Here is an 18,842-nt window from a genome sequence, read left to right as displayed (position 1 = left end):
CAACAGAAAAATTATATTTTCTATTAATTCTGAACAACAGAAGTATAATGGAGTTCTGTATTTTCAACTTGCTGTTCAATGTAAGACGAATTAGGTAAGCCAGCCATGATTGGAAATTACAGATTTTTATTTGTCTAACCACATGATGAGTTTTATGCTGAAGTGGCAAGTTGAAAATTTACCCAACTATTTAGGGTCCATGCTACACACCAGTGAGGGAGGAGGTTGGGGTGAAAGGGCCCAGCCTAGAGCCTTGCACCACACACCACTGAGGAAGGAAGAAAGCCAGCCCAAGGCCACACAGCATTGAGGGAGGAGTTTGGGATGACTTATGGGGCAAATTAAATGTAAAGTCGAGCCTACTACCCTTTTCCTTATCTTATGCTCCATCAGTTTCTAGTCAAATCGAAAGTGATGAAAACAGCAGCTGAAAACACCCAAGTTTCAGAATATGAGTGGATCCCAAAGTCAAATAGAATCAGTCATGTCCTTCCCAGCTAATGAAGCCAATTATTGCTGTCCTTCAAAATGAGAGAAGTCATTGGCTAAGTAGCTTGCGATGGATAATCAGGATTGTCTATGTGCTAAATTAGCTGCTTTGAGTACTGACCGTCCAGCTTGACAGGCTCGTTGATTAGTAAACCTGGGTTTCTCTAGAGGCATTGGCCCTATTTGAGCAGCACAGTATGTACTGCCCTCTCCCAGAACCTCGATTGAGAAGGAGAAAGACTAGTATTGGACATTCTAACTGTAATTAGACTCTATTTTCCAGATCTTTTGATCCGCAGTAATCCATAGTTATTATGTACTTGTTAAAAGAGAGGGGGTGGGCTCAGGAAAAGTTAACGTTGCTAGAACAATAAAAATTCAGAATATGAAAAGTCAGGAATCTGACTTCAAGCATAGCAGATAAGGGGACAACTATGAGAAGGGAGGCAGTCAACACATGACTGAGGATGTTGTACTTAAATGCACATGGTATATGAAACAAGGTAGTGCACCTGGAGGGTACGATGTTGTGGGTATCACAGATGTGGGTGCAAGGGGATCAGTGATGGGAACTAAAAATCCAAGGATAGACGTCCTATCAAAAGGACAGACAAATGGGAAAGAGAGCAGGCATACCTTGTTAGTAAGAAATTAAATCAATAGCAAGACATGATATAGAGTCAGAATGCATAAAATCTGTGTGCTTAGAGTTGAGATCATGGGGAAGAAAATAAATCAGGAGAGTGTGCCTTTATTACCATGCCTTTTCTATTACAATAATTATTCCAATATGAAAATCAGGTTGGTAGCAGATCTCGAGCAAATGAATTCATGGAATATCTATGAGATGGATTTTTGGGGCAGTTTGTGGTAGAGCATCTAGAGAATAGGCAATTCTGGATTTGGTGAGGCAGACTTGATTGGGGAGCTGAAGGTGAAGGAACCCCTAGAGGGCAGTGATCATAACATGAGCACCTGGAAGTACTCAGGGATGCCCTCATAAGAACAGGGTACGGTGCTCAACTCATCGACTGCCAGTTCCGACGTGCCACAGCAAGGAACCGTAATGGCCTCCTCAGGAGACAGACACGAGCTGCAATCAACAGGGTACCCTTCGTTGTCCAGTACTTCCCAGGGGCTGAAAAACTACACTATGTTCTTCGTAACCTGCGACACATTATCAATGAGGATGAGCACCTCGCCAAGACTGTCCCCACACCTCCACTACTTGCCTTTAAACAACCGCCAAACCTCAAACAGATCATTGTTCGTAGCAAGCTGCTCAGTTTTCAGGACAACTCCATACAACCCTGTCACGGTAGGTGCTGCAAGCCGTGTCAGAGTGTGGACATGGATACCACCATTACACATGGGGACACCTCCCACCATGTACGTGGTAGGTACTCATGTGACTCAGCCAACGTTGTCTATCTTATACATTACAGGCAAGGATGCCCTGAGGCATGATACATTGGGGAAACCGAGCAAAGGCTACGGCAACGGATGAATAGGCACCGCAGAACAATCAACAGACAGGAGTGTACCCTCCCACTTGGGGAACACTTCAGTGATCCAGGACATTCAACCTCAGACCTTCAGGTGACCATTCTCCAAGGCGGACTTCGGGACAGGCAGCAGCGAAAAGTGGCTGAGCAGCAGCTGATAGCTAAGTTCCTTACCCATAGGAAGGGCCTCAACTGTGACCTTGGGTTCATGTCACATTACAGGTGACCACCATTGCACTATACACACACACAGACACTCCTATATACACACACTCACTCCTATACATACACAGACACACGTATACACAGACACGCACATAGACACTCACACAGACCCTGACAGACACACACTCCCACGCTCTCACATGCACCCCCTCACAGACTTAAGACACTCTACACTCACACAAACGCGCACACTCTCACTCACTCACAACCCCCCCAACCCAGACAGACAGACATGCACACACAACCCACATGCACACATATACATTTGTGGGGTGAATTTGTACTTGCAGAGTTACATTGTACTTTGCTCAAAAACTGCATGAATTCATGTAAGACTCTGTTATCTAACTTTTTAGATCAGAATCAGTCTAAACATTATGGCACAGACAGAGAATGCAGGGGGCTAACACCTTCAACATATTGTCTAGCTAACACCAATTGTTAGAATTAACCTGAGAATGCAACTTTTTTAAAAAAAGTTTTATGATTTACACATGAAAGAAGTGAAACCATCATGGTATTCAAACAGATGAAAGACTCAACAAACAATCAAGGTATTTTTCAATGTATAATTTCAGTTACATCACACTGTAAACTTTTGCTATAAATTCTGTGTCTTACAATTGTGTCCTCCACAACCACCTGATGAAGGAGCAGCGCTCCAAGAGCTAGTGCTTCCAATTAAACCTGTTGGACTATAACCTGGTGTTGTGTGATTTTTAACCATGATCAACTTCACCCTGTATTTTAAAAGGGAGAAGATTTGAATCAGATATAACAGTATCACGTTTGAGTAAAGGTAACTACAAAGCCATGAGGGAGGAATTGACCACAGTTGGTTGGAAGGGAAAGATGGTAGAGCAGCAATGGCAGGATTTATTTGGGTAATTCGGGGGGCTCAGCAGAAATTCATCCCAAGGAACAAGAAACATGCTAAGTGGAGGATAAGGCAACCAATGGCTGACAGGGTAAGTTAGCAACTGCATAAAAGCAAAAGAAAAAGCATACAGTGTGTTGAAGATTAGTAGGAAGCTAGTGGTTTTGGTAGCCTGGTTTTGATAGAAGATTGCAAGAATTTTATTTTTAGATGTCTAAAAGGTCAGAGTGGACATTGGATTGCTGGAGAAGTCATAATAGAGAACAAAGAAATTGCAGAGGTACTAAATAAGTACTTGCATTAGTTTTCACAATGAAAGAAACTGGCATCATAACAGAATTTCAAGAGGGCAGACGTGAGTGTAGTGGCCATCATTAAGAAGAAGGTGATGGGGAAGCTGAAAAGTCTGAAGGCAGATAAATTACCCAGACCGGATGGATTACACTCTAGAGTTCTGAAGGAGATAGCTGAGGAGATTGTGGAGACTTTAGTGGTGATCTTTCATGAATCACGAGTGTCAGGGAGGGTCCTAGAGGATGGGAAAACAGTTGATGTAACACCACTATTTAGAAGGGACCGAGGTAGAGACAGGAAACTATAATCCGGTTAGCCTGACCTTGGTTGTTGGTAAGATTTTTAAGGTAGGTAAAAACAATGACTGCAGATGCTGGAAATCAGAGTCTGGATTAGAGGTGCTGGAAGAGCACAGCAGTTCAGGCAGCATCTGAGGAGCAGTAAAATCGACGTTTTGAGCAAAAGCCCTTCATCAGGAATATTGGTAAGATTTTTAAGTCCATGGTAAAAATGCATGGTTAAAAAAAGGGCAGAGTCAATATAGCTTCCCTCAAGGAGAGGTCATGCCTGACAAATCTGTTAGAATTCTTTGAGGGGGTAACAAGTGAGTTAAACAAAGGAGAGCCAGAGAATTTGGATTTCCAGAAGACCTTAGACAAGGTGCCACAGGGTCGAGCGGAGTTCTGTACAGGTCAGTGTTGAGACCACAACTGTTCACATGATCCGTTAGTAACAACTTGGACGAAGGAACTGAAGGCATTGTTGCCAGGTTTGCATTTGACACAAATATAGATGGAAAGACAGTAGGAGACTGGGCAAAGAAGTATCAGATGAAATATAGTGAGAGAAATTGTGATATCTTGCACTTTGGTAAGAAGGATAGAGGCATAGACTATTTTCTAAATGGGGCAAGACTTCAGAAATCTGAAGCATAAAGAGGTTTGGGAGTCCTAGTTCATGTTAAGATTGACATGAAGGGTTCATTTGGCAGATACAATGTTAACATTCATTTCAAGAAGGTTGAAATACAAAAGCAGAGATGTACTGCTGAGGCTGTATAAGGGTCTGGTCAGACCTAATTTGGAATATTAAGAGCAGTTTTGGGCCCCATATCCCAGGAGGGACATGCTGGCATTGGAGGGGGTCCAGTGGAGGTTTTTGAGAATGATCCTGAGGATGAAGAGCTTGTCATATGAGGAGCGGTTCTAGTCATAGAGCTGTACAGCATGGAAACAGACCCTTCAGTCCAACTCGCCCATTCCAACCAGATATCCTAAATTAATCTGGTCCCATTTGCCAGCATTTGGCCCATATCCCTCTAAACCCATCCAGATGCCTTTTAAATGTTGTAATTGGAGCAGCCTCCTACCACTTCCTCTGGCAGCTCATTACGTGACGAAATTGCCCTTTAGGTTCCTTTTTAAATTTTTCTCCTCTCACCTTAAACCTATGTCCTCTAGTTTTTGACTGGCCCACCCCAGGAAAAGACCTTGTATATTTAATCTCATCCATGCCTCTCATGATTTTATAAATCTCTATAAGGTCACTGCTCAGCCTCTGATGCTCCACAGAAAATAGCACCAGCCTTTTCAGCCTCACCTTTTAGCTCAACTCCACTGAATATATTCACAGAGTTTTAGAAGGATAAAGAGAGAGAACTCATTCAATCTTGCAGAAGACTGAGAGGCCTGGATAGAGTGGATGTGCAGAAGCTGTTTTAATAGTAGGAGAGACGAGGACCCAAGGGCACAGCCTCAGAGCGAAGGGACAACCCTTTAGAACTGAGATGAGGAGGAATTTCTTCAGCTAGAAGGTAGTTAAACTGTGGAACTCATTGCTGCAGAGGGCTGAGGAGGTCAAATCATTGAGTGTAATTAAGGTAGGTTCTTGATTAGTAAGGGAATGAAGGGTTATAGGGAGAAGAAGTTGAGAAACATTCCAGCTGTGAACAAATGGCAGAGCAGACCCAATGGGCCGATTGGCCTAATTCTGCTTCTATGTCTTATGATTTTCTGTGAAAATGGTTGCAAATAAGGCCCACAGCAGAAATTGAGTCAAGGGAGTAACAATGCTATGAAATACAAGAGCTGTTTCCAATATAACAAGGACATATATTTTCTTTCTTAAACAAAAGCTGGTTAATGTTTATATTCAAAGCACGTTTCTTTTGTGGTCCATGTGTTTTTATTAAGTATTTGAAGTGAATGAAAACTGGTTTGAGTCACGTTCATGATAATGGTTTCATAACCATTTGCTCATCAAGGATTGATTAACTTCATGGTTTGGTATATTTAAAACAGTAAAGCACATTTTAAGGTATTACATCAATAAGACTTTTGTGCATACAGCTTTCAGACATCAAGAAAATTAACCTCAAGGAAAAGTCTCAACACAAACTGAAATTGCTGGAAAAATTGTGGAGAGAAAGCTGAAGTAGGATCACTAGACTCGAAACGATAACTCTGCTTTGTCTCTACAGATGCTGCTAGACCTGCTGAGTTTTCCCAGCAATTTTTGTTGGTGTCTCTGCAGTTCTTTGGTTTTATTGAAGAAAAGCAACATTGTTTATGTGCAACACTTCAAATTCATTAAGATGAGGTTTCCTAAAGGCAAGATAGATCCTAACATCTTGCTCCAAAAGAAAGTTTAACTATTTATAATATCAAGTAAGCCTATGCATCACTATTGCGTAGAGGTAATTTGCTGATAGATCAAGATCTTGTGATGTTGACTTTGTCTAGAAGTGTTGTCAAGTTTTCATTCATGAACTGTAGCTGCTATTCCAAAACTTTCTTATCCTGATGCACTACAGCCAAGTTTAGTTCCTGATTGGCTAGTGACTGAATATGTTCCTTAAGCTGCTTAGAGTGATTTAAACCAAGGCAGTTACAGTTTTGTTTTTTAAGAGCTTCCATCTCATTTCGAACCTTCTGGTTTTACATCTGAATTCTAATTCTAAGTTTTCACCTTCTGTTGGCTGAGTATGTTTTCTGCTTCAAAACATGCTCTCATGAATGCCCAGCCTTTTCAACATTTTTCTCTTTTTTTTCTTGTTTGTTGGTACACTAGAATTCCATTGGCCTTGATCTTTACAAAACGTTATTTCAGTATCATACTGTTTTTACAGATGCAGAATGGATCCGTGCTCATTTCTGGTACAGACAGTACTAGATGACATTTTGATGAAGCCTTTGTGGGAGTATAAAATTAGTGTGCAGAGACAACAGATCATGACACAAGTTAGCATGTCATTTGAATTTGACTGTAGCAGTGCTATTTTCAAACTCATTTCCATCTAAGGTTCAGTCTTAACCTTACATAGCTGTACATATCTAGAAAGATACCCCACCAGTGATGTGTAAAGAAATCATCAAATGCTTGCAGATTAGTTGTTCATGGGTTTCTGCTGGCTGCTTTTGAATTAGTAAATGTGCTATAAATTTTCTGCTGTCACTTAAAGTTGGTGAATTGACAGGATGTAATGTTGCATGGATTGAAGACCTTGGTTCTCACTTGAAAGGATTTTCATAGACCACTTGACCCCAGCCATGGTTCCTGTAGCTTCTGTCCTCCTTGACCTCAACCTCAGTGAGGAACGGTTATACAGTTCTCAATAAGAAAATGCTGGAAAATTTCAGCAGGTCTGGCAGCATCTTTAAGGAGAGAAAAGAGCTGACGTTTCGAGTCTAACTGACCCTTTGTCAAAGGTTATACAGTTCTGTTTTACTCAGAAGATGCTTTTCAAAATTGACTGATCTTCAACATTTCGACAGGATAAGGACAGCAGTGCTACATCTATCAAGGTGTCTGTGGCCATAAGCAACTTCCTCCAGGCACCAGCAGGCTCTCCAGCTGATATATATCAGGCTGCCATCTGCTTTTCCATGAGGGTGGACATTGATCCTCTGTAATTCAAGAGAAGGAGAAAGAAGGCTTGCACCTTCACCAAGCTATCAGGGTTTTCAGGGGTTCAGGATGAAACTGACTGTTCAAGCATTGATATACAGATGCTGCAAGCAACGGCATCCAATCATTGTGGCTGCTGTCAATTCTAACCTGTTGGTTAAGGGCTAATATTAATATTTGACAAAAACCTGGGCTACAATGGTATTAGTGTGTAATATTTTGTTAAAGGAGAACTTTAAGATGAAAGAACAGAAATTTTAAATTTGTATGACAAAGTTAAAACAAAATTCTGTTTTGACAAGTGAATAGGGTGTCTCATTTTCAATTTTCCAGGCCTTAATTTTTATTTCCAGGTGGAAGAGAAACAGAAGAGACTGTTTCACTCTGCCTAGACTTGGCTTCTGAATAACGATGTTGACCGAGACATCAGAGACTTACCCAACCAATAGTCACATTGTCTTGCAGGTCTGAACCAGCTGGCACTTGGACAGCAAAGGATTGTGACCTTGTTCACCGAAACACCACACACGTCCGATGTCAGTGTTCACAGCTTGGCATCTTTGGAGTTCTCATGGATATTTCACATCGTGAGGTAAGCATCATCAAAATGTTGATTATCAGTACATTTTTCTTGACAGTATGTTATGTATAGCATTTTGCTTAAGCGTTATAGTACTCCTCAAGAGGGGAACATGGGTTCTTAGCCCCAATTTTTTTCACAAAGTATCTGATTATTGCTGGGTGATATTAAATTGTATTCATTTCCAGAGTTGTAGACATAAGGCATTAGCAGGAAAACAGATACTGTCCCCTTTGCAAAAGAACAGGTAGTAATTACAAGAAAACAAATTTCCAACAGCAGATATTGAGTGTTTTCCACTTTTCAGCACAGTTCAGAAATAATTCATCTCTGTCCTTGCTTTTAGATTTTGGAATTCTATAGGATATTTCTGGAATATTGGAGATAAGTAATATTATTAAAAAATTGCAAATATAAATGTGTTCAAAAGATGCTAAGCCCCAGGATAAGAGTTTGTAATGTTATTATCCATGATCTGAAATTCATGTTTAAAAGATAGTGCATTTTGGATGCAGCACTCTTCAGAGTTTGATTAATGCTGTTTACTCACTGACAGCAGCCAGTGACTTGGACAGCAATGCTGTTTTTAGCAAACTTTTGCCTCTGGGCCAGAAGGTATGGGATCAAATCCCACCTGCTACGGAGGTGAGTCATAACAAGTCAAAGAAGATGATTTAAAATTAATTAAGCACTTACTTTTAATTGCAGCTGTTTTAATTGCCATGAAATTCACCTAGCTCCATTCCTCTGCCTTGTCCCTACAACTGTGTAATTGTTTTTTCTTTTCAATATCTTTCCAATTCTCTTTGACATGCCCTGTTTGGATGTGCTTTCAGCACAGTTTCCGGAAGTGTATTCCAAATCCAACCACACTCTGCATTAAAAAAAATCCTCCTTGTTGTAGCTTCTTTTGCCAATTCCCTTAAATGTATTCCATCTGATTCTCAATGCTTTGAGCAATGGGAACAGTTTCTCCCTCACTACTAACGTACCTGCCAATTTTGAATATCACCATCACATTGCCTTCCAACCATCTCTTCTTGGAAGAGGTCCTTGCTTCTCCAGTCTGGTGCCTAAATGAAGTTCCTCTTCCCTAGAGCCATTCTTGTCAGTGCTTTCTGCATACTCTCTTATTAAGTGAGAGCAGAAGCAAACCACACAGCACATAAACGTGCTCCACAATATGATGATGGCTGTTATTCCCAGTATCATGCCCACTCCCTACATAGGATTAGGGAAAACCCAAAGGCTTTCTATAGGTATGTTAGGAATAAAAGAATGACTAGGGTAGGAATAGGTCCAGTCAAGGATAGTAGTGGGAAGTTGCGTGTGGAGGCGGAAGAGATTGGGGAGACACTGAATGAATACTTTTCTTCAGTATTTACTCAGGAACAGGGCATTGTCGTCGATGTGAAAACTGAGTCACAAATAAGTAGAATGGATGGCTTTGAGGTATGTAGAGAAGAGGTGTTGGAAATCCTGGAAAAGGTGAAAATAGATAAGTCCCCTGGGCCTGATGGCATTTATCCTAGGATTCTCTGGGAAGCAAGGGAGGAGATTGCAGAGCCATTGGCCTTGATTTTTATGTCCTCTTTGCCTACAGGAGTAGTGCCAGAAGACTGGAGGATAGCAAATGTGGTTCCCTTGTTCAAAAAGGGGAGTAGGGATAACCCTAGTAACTATAGGCCGGTGAGTCTCACTTCTGTTGTGGGCAAAGTCTTAGAGAGAATTGTAAGGGGTAGGATTTATGCACATCTGGATAGGAATAATGTGATCAAGGATAGTCAGCATGGTTTTGTGAAGGGCAGGTCGTGCCTCACAAACCTTATTGAATTCTTTGAAAAGGTGACGAAGGAGGTTGATGAGGGGAAAGCGGTAGATGTGGTATATATGGATTTTAGTAAGGTGTTTGATAAGGTTCCCCATGGTAGGCTACTGCAGAAAATACGGAGATATGGCATTGAGGGTGAGTTGGAGGTTTGGATTAGGAATTGGCTGGATGGAAGAAGACAGAGGGTAGTAGTTGATGGCAAAGTTTCTTCCTGGAGTGCCGTCACTAGCGGTGTTCCGCAAGGATCTGTTTTGGGACCATTGCTGTTTGTCATTTTTATAAATGACCTGGAAGAGGGGTTAGAAGGTTGGGTGAGCAAGTTTGCGGATGATACAAAAGTCGGAGGAGTTGTTGACAGTGAGGAAGGATGTGGCAGGTTACAGCAGGATATAGAGAAGCTGCAGAGCTGGGCAGAAAGGTGGCAAATGGAATTCAATGTAGCTAAGTGTGAGGTGATTCACTTTGGGAAGAATAACAAAAAGATGGGGTACTGGGCTAATGGTCGGATACTTGGTAGTGTGGAAGAGCAGAGGGATCTTGGTGTCCATGTACACAGATCTTTGAAAGTTGCCACCCAGGTAAATAGTGCGGTGAGGAAGGCATATGGCGTACTGGCTTTTATTGGTAGAGGACTTGAGTTCCGGAGTCCTGAGGTCATGATGCAGTTGTATAAGACTCTGGTGCGGCCGCATCTGGAGTATTGTGTGCAGTTTTGGTCGCCATACTATAGGAAGGATGTGGAGGCACTGGAACGGGTGCAGAGGAGGTTTACCAGGATGTTGCCTGGTATGGAAGGAAGATCGTATGAGGAAAGACTGAGACACTTGGGGCTGTTTTCATTAGAGAAAAGAAGGTTTAGGGGTGACTTGATTGAGGTGTACAAGATGATTAGGGGGTTAGATAGGGTTGACAGTGTGAACCTTTTCCCGCGTATGGAGTCGGGTATTACAAGGGGGCATAGCTTTAAATTAAGGAGGGGTAGATATAGGACTGAAGTTAGGGGTAGGTTCTTCACTCAGCGAGTCGTAAGTTCATGGAATGCCCTGCCAGTAGCAGTGGTGGACTCTCCCTCTTTATGGGCATTTAAGCGGGCATTGGATAGGTATATGGAGGATAGTGGGTTAGTATAGGTTAGGTGGGCTTGGATCGGCGCAACATCGAGGGCCAAAGGGCCTGTACTGCGCTGTATTCTTCTATGTTCTATGTTCTATGTTCCTTGAGTCCTTGACAAACCAAAAACCTTTATGCCAGTAATAAATGTAATCAAAGTTGATTATCTACTAGCCTCCAGAATAGAGCATTTCAAAAATTCACAACCCTATCCCTCATCAGCAAATTCAGTCTGTGTCCACCCTATCCAACTTTTCAGAACCTTTTATGATTGAATGTGATCACCTGTCATTCTTCTAAACTCAAGAGAGTATGGGCTGAATTTGTTAAAGCCTTCATATCCTTTCAAATAACGAATAGACAAGATGATATGGCCTTGATGCTCACAAACAAGAAAAGTCCAAAGACTGCTAAGTGAACCAATTTCAGCTAAGTGCAAAATAACAGGGCTTCTTTGGAAAGAACAGTTAAGATAACAACACATGGTCTTTTCATAAACTGCGCTTCATTGTGTTTTGGTAATGTGTGCATTTGTTTTTATAAATGTTCCCTGTAGCAGCTGGAAGGAGATCTAGAGACCTTGGCGATCGTCACCTATTCAACTATTAGTGTGTCTCTTGTGGCACTGCTTCTCACTTTCTTCATTCTGACCTGTCTAAATGGACTCAAATCCAACACTCGTGGTATCCATTGCAACATTGCGGCAGCCATCTTCTGTGCAGAGCTTGTCTTCCTTTTGGGAATTAATCAAACTGAAAATCAGGTAAGAAATAAAGCACATACTTCCCATTGTTACTGAACCTTCATGATCATACAAAAGTATTGGTATTTTGAAGTTGTGCAGAAATGTATGTGTATCTACTTTGAGTAGAGCAAGTTAATTTCCTCTGGAATTATTTGTGAAATGTTTTAATTGTCTTATTGCCTGTAACTGTCTGTCTGCTTGACTTTGCTTTGAATTATTTCCCTTTCATTCTGTCATTCTTTGTGACCCACTCTTTGTCCCGTTTTTCTCTCTGTTCATTCGTCTATAGCCCTTTATCCCACAAATCTCATTATGTCCTCCACTCTGTGCATATTCCTTATTTTTATGTTTCTTCCTTTTTAGTTCTCTCTTTTTATTCTTTTAGCTCTAGCACTCTGTACCTCATACTCCTTTTCCTTCTCCAGCACTCTGAGTGTCTTTCTTGAGTGCAATCTTTTCCTCTATTATGTCATGGAGGTCAGGTGGAAAACAATATGTCTTTTTTGTTGCACGGACATCTTTTTGAAACCAGAAGTCAATGCATTAGCGTACCAATTGTAATGTGCAGAACCACAGAGAAATCTCTGACTGGCAGCTGTTCAGTGTATAGGGAACATTAGTGGCACACCTGGGCACCAAATCCCTACTCAGCAAAGGAAAAACCTCCTGCTCTTGAAATGAAGTAGTGGCTAGGACACCTGCCATCTTTTTGTCATGCCTGAGGGAATGGAAGGCTTATGAAAGTGTATTTTCAGAGCATGGAAGCTGAAACCCTGGAAAAGGACTGCATAGTGGGAGGCTAGAACCTAGATTTCCAGTTGGACTATTGAAATCAAGCTTAGTATTTGGACTCAGAGGAACAGGTAAACCAAGAGTGGGATGGGAGGTAAAGGGAAAGAAAAATGTAATTCAGGAATGGGATGAGTTGCATTTTGAGAACTACATGAGTAATATTACATGTTCCAGTCAGATGTGTGGCCACACAGAACAACCTCCTGCATGAAAATGGTCTTTGCTTAACTCTGAATCATTAATAATGTAAATGTTAGTTACATTGGAAGGCTTAAGTATTCCTGTTTTGTAATTGCTCCCAAATACCTGCATTGCTTTTCATTGTTCACCACAGGTAGGTAATGCTGGCTAGACCAGCATTTATTGCCAATCCCTAAATGCCTTTATGTAGGTAATGGTGAGCTGCTGCCTTGAGCTACTGGAATTCATGTGGTGCAGGAAGACCCCGCAGTGATGTTTGAAAGGATTTTGACCCAGTGATATGCTTACGAATCAGGATGGCCTGTGGCTTGAAAGGAAACGTGCAAGCTGCGGTGTTGCTATGTATCTGCTGCCTTTGTTTTTCATGGTAGTAGGTTTGTCGCTGGTTTGGAAGATGAAGGGCTTTTGCCCGAAACATCGATTTTACTGCTCCTTGGATGCTGCCTGAACTGCTGTGCTCTTCCAGCACCACTAATCCAGAATCTGGTTTCCAGTTGATTTTAACCTTACTGCGAATCCTCTTGCAAGGATACCTGCCTTGAAGAAGTTTTCCTCCTCTTTCTACGAGAATCTCAGGGAGTCCCTCTCCCACTGCAACTCTATGCTACTTTATCCCCACCCCCACCCTCCTCCAGCTTATCTCTCCACCCTTCAGGCTCTCTGCCTTTATTCCTGATGAAGGGCTTTTGCCCGAAACGTCGATTTTACTGCTCCTCGGATGCTACCTGAACTGCTGTGCTCTTCCTGCAACACTAATCCAGAAGCTAGTTTGGAAGATATTATCTAACAAACCTTGGTGATTTTTTTTTGCAGTGCATTTGTAGATGGTAGACACTGCTGCCACTATGCCTTGGTGGCAGAGGGAATGACTGTTGGAATTGTTAGATGGGATGCCAATCAAGCAGGCTTCTTGTCCTGGATGGTTTTAAATCTGTTGCACATTATTGGAGCTGCACTTATCCTGGTAAAAAGAATTATTCCACTATATAACTGATTTATACCATGTTGATGGTGGGCAGGCTTTGAGTGGTCACCATTGAACTGCTGAGCATCTGATCTGCTCCTGTAACTATAGTTTCTATTTGGCTTAGTCCAGTTCAATTTCTGGTCAAAGGTACCAACCTCCGCCCTCCCCAGGAAGTTATTAGTGGGATATCGAGTGATGGTAATGCCATCAACAGATGGTTGAATTCTGTCTTGATGATGATGGTCATTGCCTTGCACTTGTGCGGCATAAAGATTACTTGCCATTCACCAACCCAGGTCTGAAATTTGTCCAGGTATTGCTGCATTTGAACACTGTTTAGTATCAGAGGAATCCTTGACTCCACACTTGGTCAAATGCTGTCTTGATGTTACGGGCAATCACCCTCACTTTACATTGAAAGTGCATCTCTTTTGTTAGTGTTTGGACCAAGGAAATAATGAGGTCAAGAGCTGATTGGTCAGTTTTGAATCTGCCTGGGCCATTCGTGAACAGGTTATTGTTGACTAAATGCTATTTGATAGTCATGAGACTACTTGAGGTATGGAGTCAATGTTGAGAACTACCAGCTCCCCTTCCACCAGAGGGTCTGTTCTGTCAGTGGAATTGGACATAGTCTGGTATGATGACAGCTGAAAAATGTGTTGCTGGAAAAGCGCAGCAGGTCAGGCAGCATCCAAGGAGCAGGAGAATCGACATTTCGGGCATAAGCCCTTCTTCACGAATATACTCAGTTGGCTGCAATCAATATTTTGTGTTCTATAGCAGCTTCCAATACTCAAGTGTAATTTTCTGTGGCATTAGCTGTGCTTTAAGGTATGAGTTAGTCAAAATATCAATTCATAATCTATTATAATGTTTACTGTATTTCTGGAAGCTCAAATTGCTCAACAGTGTAATCCTTGCACAATGTTCTATATGAAAATCTGTTAATTCAATAATATCACCCCATTTGTTCTTATAGGATTTCCTTTTTAATTTTAATTCGAACACTTACGCCATATTTAATTAATTTCATTCCATTCTATGAGATCATCATAATTGTATAATGACATATTCATAGCATTTGTGTTTTTAGGCTATTATGTACTGAACGTCACAATAATGCCACATCACAAGCTTGAGTAATCCAACTTCACAGAGCATTGTCAGGTACAGTCTTTCAGTTGAGCTGCTATATTGAGAACCTGTCTACCTGCTGAAGTGAATGATAAATTATAAAAAATACCATCGACCCCTTAAATGTCTTGATATAGGAATCATTTTGCATCCAACAGCACCACAGTTTACTGGTAGTTCATTCATTCACTCATTGTGGGATCTTGCTGTGATCAAATTAGCTTCAGCAGTTACCTGCATAATAACAGTTTAAACAGTCAACATCTGTTTAGTAAAGCTCTTTAGTATCTCCTGAAGAGATAACGAGACACTATATACGTGCGAGTAACTCTTAAGCAAAGAGAGACAATATATGATTGTTTTTCTTCTAATATGGTCATATTCTGCAAAACTAGAATTCAAGCTACTTCCATGAAACTGAGCAGTAGAGCATAATGAGAAATTAATATGAAATATTCAAGTGACTAGGTTAATTTGATGTATAATTCTGGGATGTGATTGAATCCTTCAGCCATGATACAGCTTTCAGTGTACCTTTGCGTTGCTAATTATTTCCTTAGATGAAACTTGAAAGAGCTGATGTAATGCTTAAAGGAAAGCCTTTTCATATTATGTTGAGGTAAAATTATTCAAGTTCAGTAACAGTCGAGCTTTTTCATATATTCTTAATGAGAACCAAAACATATTAAGGGTTCTTTGGCTTATAGGCACTTTCCTAGCCATATGATTAAATATCCAATTTACTAATTCTGATAATACATTTTTTTTACATTCTGTGCTTATCCAAGTATATTCTACCAATGACTGGCTGGATAATGCCATCATTCCTAAAATATCTCCCACAACAATTAGTGTTATGTTGAGAGAGGTGTTCAGTTCTGTATTTTTTTCATATTACAGTCTTAGCACAAATATAAAACTGTTCCTGGATAAGAGACAAAGCATTAGTAGCAATTAACAGTTTAAAGGATTTTCCATGTATAGCAAATGCCATGTATAGATGAAACAGTTAGTTGTTATATTTTTTCAGTCTTCACTTCTTTCTGTAAATGAAACGCTTATAAAACCTTGTTTCAGTCAACCACTGTCTTTTGTTTTACCACCTTGGTTTATGTCTGCTTTATGTCTGTCTTACTGGTATCCTGCACTTGGATCTCATTCCTTCACCTAAGTTCTTCAATTTAAAATAGACTAGAATCAAGGGCAGAACTCTCCCACCCCCGGTCCTCACCTTCGACCCAGCCAACCACCATATACGTTGCGTCATCCTCCGCCATTTCCGCCACCTACGAACGAACTCCACCACAAGAGATATATTTCCCTCTCCATCCCTATCTATGTTCTGTAAAAACCATTCACTTTGTGACTCTCTTGTCGGGTCCAACCAACACCCCCCACCACCACCAAACCACCCTCCCTACCAGGCACCTTCCCCTGCCACTGCAGGAATTGCAAAACCTGCGCCCACACATCTTTTCTCCCCCCTCCCCCCCTCACTTCTGTCCAAGGCCCCAAACGAACCTTCCACATCCATTAGAGTTTTACCTGCACTTCCACACATGTCATTTACTGTATCTGTTGCTCCCATTGCAGTCTCCTCTACACTGGGGAGACAGGATGCCTACTCGCAGAATGCTTCAGAGAACGTTTCCAGGACACCTGCACCAACCAATTATTCAAGTGCAATAACAGTCAAGCTTGGGGTCCAGTATACTGGGTCTACTTTTGTTTGTCATTTATATAAACGATTTGGATGTGAATTTAGGAGGCATGGTTAGTAAGTTTGCAGATGACACTAAAATTGTTGAAATAGTGAAGAAGGTTATCTAAGATTACACAGAGATCATGATCAGTTAGGTCAATGGGCTGAGAGTGGCAGATGGAGTTTAATTTGGATAAATGCAAGGTATTGCATTTTGGTAATATAAACAAGGACAAGATGTATACAATTAAGAGTAGGGCCCTTCGTGGTGGTGTACAACAGAGGAACCTAAGCTTTCAGCTACATAATTCTTTGAAATTTGTGTCAGGTGTAGACAGGGTGGTTACGAAGGTCAGTTCTGAGGAGGAGTCACCAGACCCAAAACATTAATTCTGATTTCTCTTCACAGATGCTGCCAGATCTTCTGAGCTTTTCCAACAAATTCTGTTTGTTTTTGTTGGTTAATAAGATGTTTAGTATATTTGCCTTTATTGCTCAGACCTTTGAGTGTCGGAGTTGGGATATCTTGTTGAAGTTGTACGGAACATTAGTGAGGCCTCTTCTGGAGTACTGTGTACAGTTCTGGTTGCCCTGTTGTAGGAAGAATATGATTAAATTGGAGAAGTTTCCGAAAAGATTTACCAACATGTTGTCAGAAATGGAGCATTTGAGTTTATAAAAATGGGTTGGGATCTTTCTCGCTGGAGGGTCGGAGGTTGATAAAATCATGAAGGGCATAGATAATGTGAACAGCAAGGGTCTTTTCCCTAGGATGGGAAAAATTAAGGGGCATATTTTTAAGGTGGCAGAAGAAAGATTTAAAAAGGACATGAGAGACAACATTTTTACGTAACGAGCGATTCATGTGTGGAATGAACTGCCAGAGAAGTGATGAATGCAGGTACAGTTATAATATTTAAAAGACATTTGGATAAGTACATGAATATGAAAGGTATGGAGGGATATGGGCCAAATGCAGGCAAATGGAACTAGTTTAATTTGGGTAAACAGTCGGCGTGGACTATTTGAACTGAAAGACCTGCTTCCATGCTGTATGACTCTGACTCTCTGCTGTCTGTCGAGGATTGCAAATGTAATGCTTGTCTAGAAATTAAGACCATACTGTCTGGAAGATGCAAAAGTAACATAAATAGCTGGGCAAGAGTTAACAGAGATAAAGATATGCAGGCACAAAGTAACAGACCAGCAATTCATCTGAGCAATGATGGTGTCTCATGTTCTCATGAGCAATTTCTGAGAGTGAGGAGAGCTCCACAAAATTGAATCATTGCTTTCTACAAATGGCTAGACATTTACCCTGTGTAATTGGAATATTTATTCTCAGAAACAGTGAATGGATGTACTGTTGAGGTATTGGGTGTCTCATCAGCCAGGTGGCATGCAGTGTACTGTCTCTTCTAGGGGAGGCTCAATGAACCAAATACCAAGCAAACATGATGAGGCCACTGGCAGGTCTTTCCCTGGGTTCAAGATCCAAAGACAGAAGTCCAATCCAGTGAGAACTGCCATCCTCTGAGTGTTTTTTTAAAAAGTACTCCTGCGAGTTTTATGTTCATGAATAATGCAAATCATATAAAGTATGGTTCTTCTTTATTAATTCATATTGGTTTAAAAAATCATTGAACTATATGTTATGCTTTAATACTGGATCAGAATTTCTTCCCCACAGTTTCTCTGCACAGTGATTGCCATTTTGCTGCACTACTTTTTCATGGCAACCTTTGCTTGGATCTTTGTGGAGGGACTTCACATCTACCGGATGCAAACTGAAGCTCGGAACATCAACTATGGTGCTATGCGGTTCTACTATGCCATTGGTTGGGGGGTTCCTGCCATCATCACAGGTTTGCATTAATAATATATGTAATGATGGGTTATTTGTGGGACATGGGCATCTCTGGCTGGCCAGCATTTATTGACCATCCCTTATTGCCCTTGAGAAACTAGTGGTGAGTTGACTTCTTGAACCGCTGCCATCCACATGCTGTAGGTTGATCCATAATGCCATTAGGGAGGAACTTCTACATTTTTTGCCACAAATATATCTTATAACTAATGTATTTTTAACTGTAGTCATCATTTTTTCTCAGTGACCCCATAGTCAGTTTTATGTCCATCTTTTATCCCTTCCCCTTTTGCTTAGGAGTACAAATAGAAAGGTAATACATCTCAAGGCATGGAAGAGAACTGACAAAACCCATCAGTGGGCACAGCAAGTTTTTAAGTTCTTTAGAACTTATCCTGTCGCTTTATGTTTGAGTCAAGTAATTATGTGCTACTCAACTGGTGCAACGTTATGTTTTCTTGTTTTTCTCATGAGATTAAAATTGAACCAAGCACCTGAATTTTCCCCACTTCACCTGTTTGTTTTCCAACTCATTAGTGCTCCTTCTTTTCAATCCTCAGAGGGCAACTGTCAAAATATTGAACTCCTTCATTACTAAAGATAGTTTTGTCATT

At 41.0% G+C, this 18,842-nt stretch overlaps 1 protein-coding gene across 8 annotated transcripts in view; it reads left to right on the top strand.

Annotated features, from left to right (window-relative positions):
• The window catches only part of celsr3 (cadherin, EGF LAG seven-pass G-type receptor 3), a 251,061-nt gene that overhangs the window by 185,100 nt on the left and 47,119 nt on the right, over positions 1–18,842 (top strand). For all 8 annotated transcript variants that reach the window (XR_015759367.1, XM_087994121.1, XM_087994118.1 and 5 more), the window contains 3 exons: positions 7,762–7,888; positions 11,374–11,580; positions 18,052–18,226. Coding sequence is in view for 7 of the 8 variants with exons in the window: in XM_087994121.1 (XP_087850247.1) it covers positions 7,762–7,888; positions 11,374–11,580; positions 18,052–18,226 (509 nt within the window). In the remaining variant the exon portion in view is untranslated. The remainder of the gene's footprint in view (positions 1–7,761; positions 7,889–11,373; positions 11,581–18,051; positions 18,227–18,842) is intronic.

The sequence above is a fragment of the Chiloscyllium plagiosum genome, unplaced genomic scaffold, assembly GCF_037043375.1.
Source record: "Chiloscyllium plagiosum isolate Xiang-an unplaced genomic scaffold, Cpla_swu_hap1 HiC_scaffold_14, whole genome shotgun sequence".
Lineage (NCBI taxonomy): Eukaryota > Metazoa > Chordata > Chondrichthyes > Orectolobiformes > Hemiscylliidae > Chiloscyllium > Chiloscyllium plagiosum.
Note: the sequence above shows the minus strand (reverse complement) of the source record. Positions and strands in the feature narration are given on the sequence as shown.